A 14,661-nucleotide genomic window follows, 5' to 3' on the forward strand; every position below is an offset into this window, starting at 1 on the left:
GCTAATAACTGTGCTCCAAAATGGCTCCTGAGGGGATTAATAAAGTTGTAATGTATTACCAGTAGAGCAATGATATCACTCTATAACACAATTTCATGTTCAGATCAATTAAAAAGCTAAATGTAGTCAATGGAGTTCCCCATGTAGCCTTTTTAAAAAACACTTGCCTTGCACTTCAGAGTAGTGAATCTAATCCCTAATATTCACTGATAGGAAAGCTAACATTAACAAAAATACAGATACTGTACCTCTCAAACTCCCTGGTTTTTGTGCACTCCTGGGTTCCTTTGCTGATGACGATTAAGAAGTCCTGTGTCAAGACAAAAGGCACCCGCTCTCGCTTGTAGCCAAACTTCTTCTTCTTGTGATCCAGGAAATGGCCAAAGTCTATGTGGAATAGCTGCAAGGAGAAAAGACAAAAACAAAGAGCATCACAAAAACTGCTGACAGGCCTCCTATAACCAGGGAACGTCGAGAGAAAAGAAAAGTCTATGTAGGGTTGCAAAATTCCAGTAGCTTTTCCAGAAATCCTGGTGTGAAGATTTCTGGAATTACGTAGGAATTCTGGGTAATTTGGGGAAACATACCGGAATTTTGCCACCCTGAGTCTGAAGTACCTGTCCATCATCTTTGACCATGATGTTGCTGTTGTGTCGGTCACCGATCCCCAGGATGAAGGTGGCTACGCAGTATCCTGCACACGACCGTGTGAACAAGTCAATGGCCTGGTCGTACCTGGACACATTTCAATGGGTATATGTCATTAGACCAAAGACATGAAACTACAACAATCCTATTGAAGCTAAAGAAAGACAACCATAAGGCATTTTATAAGAATACAGTACATTCCACTTATAGGCAATTCGTGGATACTTTTGCCCTTTCAAGGATTAACCCCCCCATATGTGACAGTCTATTCCTTAATATACACCCAATATGACTAAGCGTTTAGCACCTAGCATAGCTTAGAAGAACACCATGTAGAAGAACGTAYGCCTACTGGTCATGCATTCTAAGATGTATGCTATGCTGTTGTGGATATTGAAACGTAYCCCAGTGCTCACATCTCTCCCCTGTTCTTGTCCTTGAGCCACTGGTGCAGCGTGTGGCTGTTGAACTGCAGCGCCCCCTTCAGGCCTCCTTTACACTGGATCTGCATGATGGTGTGGGAGTTCCTCACCACCTCGATCAGGCCCACGCAGTCGCCGATGGACAGGCAGCCGTACGGCAACATCCTGGGGACAAAAACAACCAAATAGGATGACCGGTAGGTCTACCATGGCTACAGTCTCATCGATACATTATTCATCTACCAATCGATAGACATGCATTGATTCCTTCTGTTCAATCAGAAGTGCATCCTGACGGTCAATCCACCAACAGAGAATGGGATGTGATCAGTACAATATGATACAGATCTAAGAAATATTACTCCTAATCTGGAAGTAACAATTCATTTCCTCGATTCACTTTTWAAAAAACTTTATTTAACTAGGCAAGTCAGTTAAGAACAAATTCGTATTTACAATGACGGCCTACCTATGGAAGCTATACATTCACTCCCTTCAAAAAACAACCCGACATTCAATCGACCTACATTCCTCCGCTTCGTATCTCATTTAGGCTACACTAGTTTCCAGTTCAGAGTTTACATTATCAGCTCCTACGGAAAGTAATGGACTCAATGTTTAATGAATCGGACGAGTCGCTCCTAATTTTAGGCTCCTGCCATCAAGGAGAAGAACATGAAGGGTGTAATCGACTATTCATGCATGCTGCTGCGTTAAGCGGCTACAGAGACTAGTACCTGAGATCAAGCCCCTGGTTCTGCCAGATGTTCTCCATTATCCTAATGATCTGCAGAGTCAGCATGTCCTGCCTCAGATCTGAAGGAGAGGTGAGAGTGAAATAGCAAGATGAGGAGTCTGAGCTTTGATCACACTAATGCAATATGAAATCGGTGCCAGGGCAAAATGGGATTCGGTAAGCATGTTMATCGTCTAGTGTGTCCATAGTGAGTCAAGGGGGTTGGGCGATTCATTTTGCATTAGCAAGATGTACCGTCTCCATTCTTGAAGATGATCTCGTTGCTCTGGAAGAGCAGCTCTGACATCATGTCGGGATTCTCCCAGTTGAGCCACAGAGGCCGTTTGGCCGATGACATCATCCGGCACTCTTCCAAGCTGAAAGAGATGGCAAACGTATCAACACAGACTCAGAATAACGTTACAAAAACATTTTGAACACAGTACAACCTGTTATTAAACCTGAATTTCACAGGACACATTTCTTGGTTTCTTTGTTCAAACATTCAGAAGAATATGTGGACATTTGTGGTTACGTCTACTGTGAGATAGAAAACCGGCAGTACCGGAGGTTTCCCAGCTGGTGAGCTGGGTTGAGCGGAGAGGTGAAGCTCTGTAGGGCATCCATGTAGTCAGGCCTTTTCATCTGCTCCACCAAGAACTTCATCTGAACCTGAGGGCAGAGAGAGAGCGCACGCTTCACTTTCACTTTACTAAATGTAGGGAGTCCATAGTCCTGAAGACCAAGGAGGCCTTTATAGCAGTTCCACACTCCTTTTTGCTTAGTATCTAGTTTGTTGTAAGTAAGAAAAACATCACGAAAAAGACTGATCAATTGAGGCTTCCATATTAGGGCGGGAAGTCGGAAGGCCTTGATCACGTCGCAAACGTTACCTTCTGGGCCTCGTCCTTCTTCTCCTGCTTGAGGAGGTCGGTGAGGTTGATGAGCTTCTCCATGGCCTCCACCTGTCTGCTCAGGTGCTTCAGGTACATGCCACAGGCCCGGCAGTAGGACTCCAGCAGCAGACCAAAACGTTGGCTCACTGTCTTGTTGTGCATCTCAGACCTGGAGGCAGAGAGAACAACTTATGTGATTGTGCACCCCTATACAAATGTACTAGCAAGACTTTTCTCAATCACAATCAATGTAACCTCTGTAAGCCTTTTCTTTACGTAAACCTTAAAATGCAGAAATGAAGCATGTTTTACAAGATTTTACACCAGCAGAATGGAATTCCGGCTGCCTAAGGCAAATTCAAGCAATCCTCCACACACACACACACATTTGGTTTCATAAACACCATAAGGCTAGTGGACTAGTAAGGAAACAAACAGAAATCAAACTCACTTGAGATGCCAAAAAAAGAAATGTCCTATCCGCTGATTGGTCAAAGCCTTCTTCAGCAGAAAGCGGGCCAGTGGGTTATCGAGGTACTGCTCGTACTTCAGAACCTGGTGGCCAGAAACGCAGTATGTTCAGAACACACACCCAAAATTAAATGCATCTGATAGGATTAGAAGCCACCATGTAAAAGAAAGCAGTTAGCCTGAGGGGTCATATTGAATTCTTTATGTAGTGTCAAATAATTAAAACACTGTCAAACGTAGGTGTCAAAGCCATTCAAAAACACATTAAGCTGACAGCCATGTTGAATCCAAGAATAGTAGGTGTATAGAATGGACAAGCCACACCCCATCTCTTGATTCATTACAGACTAAGAGTGGGTCTTATTATTGTACCTGGACCAGCTGAATGAGGTATTGAGAGAGTCTGTCATCCGTTAAGTATTTTTCAAGGCACTTCACAGCAAAGTCTCGGATCATGGGATCGGGGAAGTTGCAGTCCAGCAACTCCATGGCTTGTTCTGGCTTCATGGCTGGCCAGTCCTTTAAAAGGCAATACATCTGGAACAAAGATTTTTTTTTTTWAATTGAAAAGTATATAAAGAACACAAAGGCAACCTGCCTAAATGACTAGCACTCACGTCCGTAGCACTCACGTCCGTAGCCATGAAGTGTAGCCATGAAGTGCTTTGAAAGGTTGGAAATGGCTCACAACACCATTATCCCAGAAACCCTAGACCCACTCCAATTTGCATACCACCCAAACAGATCCACAGATGATGCAATCTCTATTGCACTCCACACTGCCCTTTCCCACCTGGACAAAAGGAACACTTATATGAGAATGCTATTCATTGACTACAGCTCAGCGTTCAACACCATAGTACCCTCAAAGCTCATCACTAAGCTAAGGATCCTGGGACTAAACACCTCCCTCTGCAACTGGATCCTGGACTTCCTGACGGGCCGCCCCCAGGTGGTGAGGGTAGGTAGCAACACATCTGCCACGCTGATCCTCAACAGTGGAGCTCCCCAGGGGTGCATGCTCAGTCCCCTCCTGTTCACCCACGACTGCATGGCCAGGCACGACTCCAACACCATCATTAAGGTTGCAGACGACACAGCAGTGGTAGGCCTGATCACCGACAAGATTGACCTCCCTACAGGCTAAGACCTGGCGGTGCCAGAATAACAACCTATCCCTCAACGTAACCAAGACTAAAAGAGATGATTGTGAACTACAGGAAAAGGAGGACCGAGCACGCCACCATTCTCATTGACGGGGCTGTAGTGGAGCAGGTTGAGAGCTTCAAGTTCCTTGGTGTCCACATCAACAACAAACTACAATGGTCCAAACACACCAAGACAGTAYTGAAAAGGGCACGACAAAGCCTCTAAGGAAACTAAAAAGATTTGGCATGGTTCCTGAGATCCTCAAAAGGTTCAACAGCTGCAACATCGAGAGCATCCTGACTGGTTGCATCAGTGCCTGGTACGACAATTGCTTGGCATCTGACCGCAAGGCACTACAGAGGGTAGTATGTACGGCCCAGTACATCACTGGGGCTAAGCTGCCTGCCATCCAGGACCTCTACACCAGGCGGTGTCAGAGGAAGGGCCGAAAAATTTTCAAAGACCCCAGCCACCTCAGTCATAGGCTGTTCTCTCTACTACCGCATGGAAAGAGGTACCGGAGTGCCAATGTAACCGATGTGAAATGGCTAGCTAGTTAGCAGTGGTGCGTGCTAATAGCATTTCAATCGGTGACGTCACTCGCTCTGAGAGCTGAAGTAGTTGTTCCCCTTGCTCTGCAAGGGCCGCGGCTTTTGTGGAGCGATYGGTAACGATGCTTCGTGGGTGTCAGTTGTTGATGTGTGCAGAGGGTCCCTGGTTCGAGCCCAGGTAGGGACGGGGAGAGGGACGGAAGCTAAACTGTTACACCAAGTCTAAGACAAAAAGGCTTCTCAACAGTCCAAGCCATAAGATTCCTGAACAGGTAATCAAATGGCTACCCAGACTATTTGCATTGTGTGCCACCCACCACCTGCCAACCCCTCTTTTACGCTACTCTCTGTTCATCATATATGCATAGTCACTTTAACCATATCTACATACTACCTCAAAATCAGCCTGACTAACCGGTGTCTGTATGTAGCCTCGCTACTTTTATAGCCTGTTTTTTACTGTTTTATTTCTTTACTTAACCATTGTTCACCTAATACCTTTTCTGCACTATTGGTAAGTAAGCATTTCACTGTAAGGTCTACTACACCTGTATTCAGCGCACGTGACTAATAAACTTTACTTTGACTGGTTTTCCACGCCCCTACTTAAAGGATAGCTGTATTCCCAGTCATGTGAAATCCATAGATTAGGGCCTAATTTATTTATTTATTAAAATTGACCGATTTCTTTATATGAACTGTAATTGTTGCGTTTATATTTTTGTTCAGTGTATATCAAATGTCCCCATGCCATGGTAGGCTATAAAGATAGCAATTGAAATGAGAGACTGTTTACCTGTGCAACCTCATCCCTGGAGTTCCATTTCACTGCCAGGAGAATCTTGGGCAGTATCTCCGGGATACTGACGCAGTAATGTCTACAGTAAGAGAAAAATAGCAAACCTTTGAATGTAGAAAATTGCTTTCCTCCATTAAGATCACACACACTTCTCAAATAATGAGCAGCACACATCTTAGTACAAGTACTTAGTACCTTGAGCAGGTAACCAAACTATTTCAGGTGTAAGAAATTTTGGATAAATCTTGCATGGGTTTTGTTTGTGTTTTTCATAATATAAATATATGTATTTGTTGATAAAGCACACAGAGTAATACCTGTGCCTCCAGAGGAAGTCCTTCTCCTGCTCAGTTATTTCAGACAGTGGGTCTCTGTTACACACCAGGCGCAGCTGTTCGTTGTCGCTGTCCGTCAGAGGGTTGTCTCTTGCCAGTCTGTTACTCTGCAATAGAGAACATTATGCTGCTTATTAAAACTACAGTACTGGTGGAAAGCAGGGTCAAGTTCAATAATCACTCAGTTGTAAAAAGTTTTGCAACAGAAAACAAAACCTGCGTTCATATTGGACACACTCAGGTAGTTCCCGGTTCACACCTGGTTCAAAGCATTTTGTTCATGTTTTGTGCCTCATGAACATGTCACCAGTGTCTCCTGGGGCATCTCTAGTACACACAACTTGTCAACAGCATTAACCCTTTGACACGTATGATCACATTTGTGATAATTGTTGAGTGGTCCCTGCAGCGTACCGTTGCAAATATGTGATTGAAACAGTAGCAACCAAATGTATGATGTAACAAACGCGTCTAAACAGCATTGTTGTCTGAAAAGCATCTAAACAATGTTTTGTACTGATTCGAAATAACAGGTCTTTACAACTTTATTCTTACATTTCACCTTTTATTGTAAAAAAAAAAAAAAAGTGACCTTCAGCCAATCATCATACTGACCACATCCATTACATAAACCAGTATAAATAACAGGTTTCGCTGACAAAAATAAGTTAGTTACCTAACAGCTAGACTTGTTTACAATGTACCAGATCTCTGGTAAGCACAAGGGAGTAATATTGTTTGTAAAGTGGTTGTTCCACTGGATATCATAAGGTGAATGCACCAATTTGTAAGTCGCTCTGGATAAGAGCGTCTGCTAAATGACTTAAATGTAAATGTAGAAAAGAGATGCGTGGGAACTAAGCTAACAGCAGCTAAATTCTTTATGATGGCAGCCATGTTGGTTTATGTTTGACAAGCGAAAACTCCCTAATCCCAGAATGCCTTTCACTACAAGATGCAAATAAACAAAGTCAAAGATGGCTGCGCCCATTGCCTGAAAAATATTAACTCATTTGTAATGTTCTGAAAAGTGGCCAAACTATTTGATCATCACTCCAAATATATGCTAGCCTAACCGTAGCGCGAAACCTAAACACGGATGAAACCCTTTTTAGGGGGGGTTTATGATGCAGGAAATATTACTATGATGGATTTATCAATAAAAGGGGGGCAAACACAGGAGAAGTTCATACACTAAATAAAAACCCTGGCAACCCTGAGGTACCATAGATACAATCTGATGCCGCGTTCATGGGAACTCTGAAATCTCAGACATCCGACTTTAGTGCATTGAAGACAACTGTTAACTTGGGGGGGGAGCTCAGGCTGGGAAAAATGCCAACTCTGAATTCCAACTCGGGAACTCAGGCCTCTTTCTAGAGCTCAGACTTTCCGACCTGAAGATCACTGACGTCATGATTTGACCACATTTTTCAGAGTTCCATCACCTCGTTTTAAAAATATTTGTTATAACATCTTTGGTCTGACAGACGCTTACTTAACAACCAGAATGCATTGTATAATGTCAACAAACGTAATGAAATACATTTTCCCTAATTAGAATTACAGACATCCACTCATGATCGATACTAAATTGTCCACACGAGAACATAGCTGGCAAATAGCTTAGCGCATCATAATAAGAACCTTAAAAAAAATATATAGATGTTTTACACACATCATATGTGTCCATTACAATCTATGCAAGAAACAGAATGCATGATTTGTCACCAGTACCTGAAAACATTACCAGTCAAAAGTTGACACCTACTCATTCAAGGGTTTTTCTTTATTTTTACTATTTTCTACATTGTAGAATAATAGTGAAGACATCAAAACTATGAAATAACACATATGGAATCATGTATTAACCCCCCACCCAAAAAAAAGTGTTAAACAAATCAAAGCCTCAAACATAAATTGTCCGCAAAGGTGAAATGGGCTACATCTTTTGTGAATTAATAAAGAGGCGGAACACACRTCAACTGTTCGAAAATTAAACATCTTTAGAAAATAATTTTAAATTGACAAGTTGAAACAGCCTATAGATAATTAGTAGGCAGCATGCCTTGGTTTGAGGGCAGCGCGGGTTAACTGTCCTGCTGTGTAACAATCACATTTTGTATTGATCACAATCACAATATAACTGTCTGTTACAAGCCAGGAAAACTAGCTAGCAGTACTGTACGTTGGCTACTATGAAGAAGGGAGAATGACATCAAGACTGACATCAAGAGCATAAAAAAAAAATCTAAAATACGCTTGTGCGAGCGACTGTTACACAAGATATTTGGAACTCATACGTGAAAAGGTTAAATCATTACAACAGATTAACATACAATGTCAATATTGACTTAGACCAAACAAAAACACTTGGGACTTACCAAACCGGTGTGGCAATAATTGAAGCCCAGCTCCCGGGATATGTTCCAGTTGGCGTGCTCCTCGATGGCCGGCATGTCGGGGAACTTTACTGGGTTACTGAAGTGGTCAAACTCCAGCTCCAGGCAAGGGGTTTCCTGTGGGCCCAGAGCAATATAATGGAAAGGTCATTTGGCGTCATCCAAAAGGGCTTATGAGAACAACGGCATCTTATTATTGTGGGATTAACTTGTGTGTCAATGAGTAATTAATAAAGATGGATAAGAGGCTTAGACAGTGAGAGGGGAGATGCAGATTATTGCTAACTGTAGCTGTGTGTGTGTGTGTGTGTGTGTCTTTCCATATGCGTGTGTAGCTAGCTAGCCAACATCTCAGACCTTGTTCGGATTGGAGCCGGTGACTCCGATAGCATTGAGCAGGTCTTCCAGGCCGTGGGGCACGGGCCATAGGTTGAGGGCCATCTTTCCAGCCACCAGCGTGTGGGTGTAATCAAACAGGTTGATGTTTCCCCAGGCTAGTGGACAGTGCTCCTGCAGCAACATTAGCACAATGATGGATTGTATTGTAGTCAATGTACGGAGTTGCATTGAAATTGGGATCAATGTAAATCGAGTTTAAAAATGTATAAAGAGGATATAGAATCCCAAGCTATACAYGTACAAGATTGAAAGCTATTGTTGTGCAAAGAAAACGCATGTGACACACAAGTAGGATTTGTCAAAGCCAGGAAAGTGAGTGGTACTGTTCATATCAATTACACTACCCAAACACCCAATTCATTTACTTTTTCCACATCTCCATGTATTCCCCAATCATTATTAATCTACACCAGGGATCTCAAACTGACTGGCGGCCCGGAGGCCACATCAGGCCCGAAAGCTGTTTCCCTCCAGCCCCCATGACAACAGTAACACCGACATTGGCCCCCAGGTATTTTGAGTTAGACCTGATTTACACTATTGATACTTTGGTCAAACCAAAGTAACTATTTTCTGTCAGAAACAACAAATTCCTGAAACCGGTGGGCAGGAGGGAGAGCTCACCTCTTTGGCCCCCTTCCTCCCTTTCACAGAACAGATTGACAGACAGAGTCGGGCGGCACGGGGGATGTCTGGAATGTACATGTCGTAGTTCAGCCACTCGTTCCACCTTGGATGTACAACAAAAACGTTCTCTCAAACAGACATCCCTATGAAGCTAACATTAAGTAGGCTACACTACAGTATGTGATTTAGCAAGTACTTCATTAAGAAAGTAATTTATTATGGATGCAGGATGGCATACCTGGGGTTTGAGCATGGCACACGCTGAGTGTTCACGTTGTCACACAGCTGCTCCCCACCGTGGTAAATCCCAGTCCGGACGTAGATCTAGATCAATAGCAGAGACAAACATGAATAATTTACATAGACGTCTTTGACAGAAACCTTTATTGTACTACTAAAAACAACAATGACATCCAGGACATTTGGACCCCAAACGTGATCTAAAATGTAGTTCCCCTTCTCCACCAGGACCTGCACTGAACAGAACTGTCAACCGGGTTCAGTGAGGATTTTGGGGGGGGAAACAGGGAGGTTCTACTTGAACTTGTTTAATAAGAACATGGGTTTTTGTTTTCTGTTGCAAAACATTTTGATACGCCCTACTGAACACCACCCAAAGGTCCTCAAGTACAGTACCTTGTCAATGTCCCTGATGTTGACATTGACGTAGGTGGCACACAGTATCCTTATCCTCAGCGTGCCGTTGATGGTCCACAGAGACTTGGTGGCCGTCTCGCCGTTCATGTAGGGAGTGGCCGTGGAGATGCGGCGGGCATACGAGGGCATGGTAAAGGTGTCGATGGGCAGCTGTGAGTACAGGCTGTCCTTGGCCATTAGCATGAGGTTGGGCATGCGCCCCAGCATGATGCAACTCCTCACGTACTGGGAAGGAAAGGCAATAGACATTAGACGCTACACCAAGCGAGAGGTATTAAACATACCTCTCACTTGGGATGTCTGAATGGAAACCATTGTTTTGCACAGTTGCTATTACCTGTGTAACATTGCTAGCTAGTCATTGGACAGTCATTCAAACATGCTGCAGACAGGATTCAAAGAAATGTCCTCAACACATTATTTTTCAAAGCCAAAGTTTCAAATCACAGACTGTTGTCAAAGAAATGCCTTATTTGGGAATTTCTTCTTTCGATTCCCTCATATTTAAAAAAAACACAGGCAAGAGACTAACTACAGATGTTTGAATGTATCCCTATTCAAGATGTGGAGTCATCAGAGCAGTGTGTGTGTTATACCTTGTATTGACTCAGGGGGTATTTCTCCAGCAGGTACTCGTCGCAGCCGCACACCTTGAGGATGTACTTGCCCTGATACTCCTGCACGCACATCTTGAGCTGCTCGTGGGACAGCAGCATGCTACGTGTCTTCTTGCGGATGGCCTCTGCGATCACGTGCTCCGGCACGCAGTCGTGGTTGATCTTCAGCGTGTACTTCTGCTTGTCGTTGCTCGGTGACACGATGACCCATATGACCACTATGATTTGACCTTGGAGGGAAAGACGAATAAACGTGTTATTAAAGGATCATAACGTGGTAAGCCAAGTAAATGTAAGTTCAAGTCTTCCACCATCCAACCCGATACATCACCAAACATATATTTAAAACAAGTGGTTGGTGGTTCTGTCAATGCTTACAATAGGCTATTTTGATACAAATTTAGGCTGTACATGGCTGGGCTACTTTCCCTTTGCCACAGACGCCAAAACTTCATTGTGTCTCCCATGTCCTACCTTTGTCAAGCTTATTGAAGATGTGCTTAGGTAGTTCTACTGACGACTCTACATTGGGAGGGTAGACGTACAACGCTCTACTGATGGGTCCGTTAGTGTCTCGGAGGTCCACAGACTCCTTGCAGACATTTAATATGTTCCTTCTAAAGTCCTGGACCTCCGCGTCCTTGACCAGGTCAAACTCGCATATAGGCATTCCTATGGCAAAACCTGCACACACACACAAAAAAAATAGAATTTCATGCACTTCTACAGCTACATTTTATCAAGCTTTATCCTCTCAGTATTCATGAAATTTGAGGGCTTGATTTGAAGACGTCCTGAGGCCACACCATTCTCTGTGTGCTTATGCGACGTCAGTGACTTGGTATAAAGAATACAAGAGACATACCAATTTCTCGGTTTAGTATTTTCTCCTCTCGGTTGCCTACTGGCTCGATGACTTTCAGGAAGGCCTGAAAAAGCCTTAGGTCGCACAATCTCCTCGTCTCATCGTAGAACTCCTCTCTCTCAGCCTCTTGGGTAACGCTGACAAAGATGTAGGAGGTCTCCTCCTGTAGGAGGTGGTGGAGTGGATACTTCCTGGCCTCCTTGAAGAGTTCGTGTTTCACCGAAATGAGTGTGGCCTCACGTGTGCACTCCAATGTCAGAATCATCCCATTGGGGAGAAGGCAGTCCACCATGATGCTCGGGGGCATCAAGTGCATGCCCCATAGTTCTCCCGAAGATGGCCTGGGAGGCATGGTGGTCGGGTCGGCTGCTCCTCACTATGCTAATAATTACAATGAGTTGGGTCGACCAGCTGGAGAGAGAGAGGCAATTACATAAGATGCAGTGACCCATTTATAAAATGTCCATTCTGCATGAGATAGTTAGCTAGCTACTAAATATTTTTAATGASAGCAGAGGCATTGAGTGCAAGTGCTCACTAATAACTATCATATTATAGCAGGCAGTTGCTTACACTACATTATAAAATAATAAGTTAATTTTTCATTGTCCAAAAAAAATGGAAATGCATGGGACAGCTCAAGCAGGAAACTACAGTTCCTCTTGGACAGATGTTGCTCGAAGAAAATATTTTTCATAACAATAGATAGTTTGATAGCTAAATGGAGAGGTTGACAGGTCACTCACTGTGTYATCTGACAAACTAACAGTGGTGAAGCAATGTGTCACAACAAGTAATGGAACGGGAAGACTGTAGTTAGCTAGCTAATGAAGTAGCTAACTAGCTTGCTAACTAACAGTTAGCGGTTTAGAGAATTTTGTAACATCCTTAATTCTGTCCTATGGGTATATTAGGATGGCACACGTTTGAAAACTAACCGGCAATTGTTATTTGCATTTTGCTTACTAGAATGCATCTATCGCTAGTGAGTGACAGGGTTAAACTTAGCTATCTAAAACACCGGTGCCGCTAGCTAGCTAATATTAGCTAACAAACCGCTACGCTAGCCATTAGCAAGCTAGTTGTTTGTGCAGAGTTAGCTAGGCTAACTGGCACAAGCTAAATGTCCAATGTCAATGCCTCATCATATTTGCAACTAGCCGTGTTGTCGTCTCGTTAAATTATGTATTTATTAGTTATGATTGTCATTTGACAGCATTTTCTATTTTATGACAAAATACCTGGCATTTGCAGGCAAACATTAGTTTGGTTATCGTCTCGCTCAAGTAACGCCCTGTTTTCAGTCATAACATGCAACTTTCTCCCGAGAATAGCTAGCAAATTTGAGGCAACTGTGAGCTAGCTAGCTAAACAAACCATATTCCTACCAGTTCTAGACCTCTCGCCCTCAGACGTAGCGCTGGCTTGCTACTCCATCCAATTGTCGGGACAGTCAGGTTTCTCAACAAAGACGTCTTTCGCTATCAATATGAATGTTTTCCCAAAGAATAAGTCCATTACATTCCATGTCGTGATACCCAGCTCAATAGCGAAAAAAACTGCATTTTGATTGCTCGCAAGCCGCCGGTCAGAGAGCTTAGTGTTCGTTTGACAAAGCTGCCTGCCTGGCGGTTTCCACTAGCTTCTATAGCCACAAAATCCAAATTGACAAAAAAWATATATATAGCTGTTTGGTCTTAATGTAAGGCTAGGGTTGAACATAAGGTTGGCAATGTGGTTTAGGTTAGGATTAGGTTTAAAATACAATTTTAAGAATATACATTTTCGAAATGGGCGGGGTTTAGGACTTTGTGGCTATAGAAACTAGTGACGACCATGGCATCGGGTTTTTGACCTCGGAAGATATGATGCATAGAATGTTCTTTCTGTCTTCTATTCAAACAATTTATGCCATCTCACCAACAGCATTTTAAACATTTTACATAATATTTAAAAGTGTTAAAACTCTCAAAAATCTTTGTAAGAAAACACAGTCCTGAAATAAAAGTGTTATATTCTGACAGCATTGCAACAAATCAAATAAAAAATGCATGACTACAGTAAATATGGAGATGTAGGACAGGGGTAGCCAACAGTAGTTGGTAGCCAGGGATGGTAAACAGGAGGGTTGAATCTGTTTTAATGCTGGACGTGAACAAAGCCCTGCACTTACAGTCCACCAGAACAATTAGGCCTACTGGTCACTCCTTATGGCTATCGATCCAAAACTATGCTTCTGGTAAAGGGGGTAACATTGTTATGAAGGGGACAGCAGAGGGGGTCAAATTCAAATTCCTTTCTTGCTTGTAAAATATTTACTGCTTTCTATTGCTGTCAGAGGGAGCTGGAAGTGGGCAAGTGGCACACCTCAAGAGATGCCAAGTAAACAACACGTGTGATAACTAGTCAAACCGACAATGTCAAAGATGTGACATTCATACAAGGTCTATTTCCATCCAAAGCCAGTCCTATGCAAAGCCAGGGGGAAAGTTTGTCTCAAACAAGGAAAGGCAGAGAAAGGCTCTGTCATGCCAAATGCCCTCAAAGGAAATCTGCCCAGTGACAGTGAGATAAAAAAAAATGCTAAAAAGTTTTCATTGGCATAATTTCTAAGAAATTCTGAACAAGAAGGTAGTGTTTATTACAGTTGCATCATTTATAAACAATTGCTTGATTGTAGATGGTAATGGTAATAACTGTAAATAATATAAGCTATGGCTGACCCCTAAAATATGTTGATGCTGTCATTCAGCAATTTCCCCATTAGATTCAGCATATTCTAGCTAGTTCGGGTATTTCGACAATGGTCTTTAACCCTCTTCTGCAAAAATGACATACAGGAACTGCACAAGGTTTTAACTTTGCTCAACACAGTAGGTCATGAACAATTATCTTCAGCAAACACAGTGGACAATTTGGGAGAACGAACTCTGTCTCATTCCGTCAGCACAAATTTTGCTCGGCATTGTCGTCTGTGAGATAAAGGGCACGTGCTCAACATTACTCCAAATTTAGGATTGTAAGAGAGGGTACCCAACTTTCTGTTAGAGCCCCGTGTTCAAAGTCTGCAAATCATTTACTAAGTAT

At 42.9% G+C, this 14,661-nt stretch overlaps 1 protein-coding gene across 1 annotated transcript in view; it reads right to left on the reverse strand.

The window, feature by feature from the left end:
* LOC111956562 (phosphatidylinositol 4,5-bisphosphate 3-kinase catalytic subunit alpha isoform) overlaps positions 1-13,344 on the reverse strand; it is a 16,323-nt gene extending 2,979 nt beyond the window's left edge. Inside the window, exons 1-20 of the mRNA XM_023977043.2 lie at positions 12,963-13,344; positions 11,575-11,985; positions 11,184-11,393; positions 10,689-10,939; positions 10,072-10,317; positions 9,674-9,759; positions 9,433-9,538; positions 8,767-8,919; positions 8,392-8,526; positions 5,990-6,114; positions 5,670-5,751; positions 3,546-3,710; positions 3,154-3,257; positions 2,700-2,871; positions 2,372-2,478; positions 2,062-2,183; positions 1,808-1,886; positions 1,065-1,235; positions 618-735; positions 249-400 (exon numbers count right to left, since the gene is read on the reverse strand). Of these exons, the coding sequence (XP_023832811.1) occupies positions 249-400; positions 618-735; positions 1,065-1,235; positions 1,808-1,886; positions 2,062-2,183; positions 2,372-2,478; positions 2,700-2,871; positions 3,154-3,257; positions 3,546-3,710; positions 5,670-5,751; positions 5,990-6,114; positions 8,392-8,526; positions 8,767-8,919; positions 9,433-9,538; positions 9,674-9,759; positions 10,072-10,317; positions 10,689-10,939; positions 11,184-11,393; positions 11,575-11,926 (2,936 nt within the window). The 5' untranslated portion in view covers positions 11,927-11,985; positions 12,963-13,344. The remainder of the gene's footprint in view (positions 1-248; positions 401-617; positions 736-1,064; positions 1,236-1,807; positions 1,887-2,061; positions 2,184-2,371; positions 2,479-2,699; positions 2,872-3,153; positions 3,258-3,545; positions 3,711-5,669; positions 5,752-5,989; positions 6,115-8,391; positions 8,527-8,766; positions 8,920-9,432; positions 9,539-9,673; positions 9,760-10,071; positions 10,318-10,688; positions 10,940-11,183; positions 11,394-11,574; positions 11,986-12,962) is intronic.
* Between the last annotated feature and the right edge of the window lie 1,317 nt (positions 13,345-14,661).

This window comes from Salvelinus sp. IW2-2015, linkage group LG32 (genome assembly GCF_002910315.2).
Source record: "Salvelinus sp. IW2-2015 linkage group LG32, ASM291031v2, whole genome shotgun sequence".
Taxonomy (NCBI): Eukaryota; Metazoa; Chordata; class Actinopteri; order Salmoniformes; family Salmonidae; genus Salvelinus; species Salvelinus sp. IW2-2015.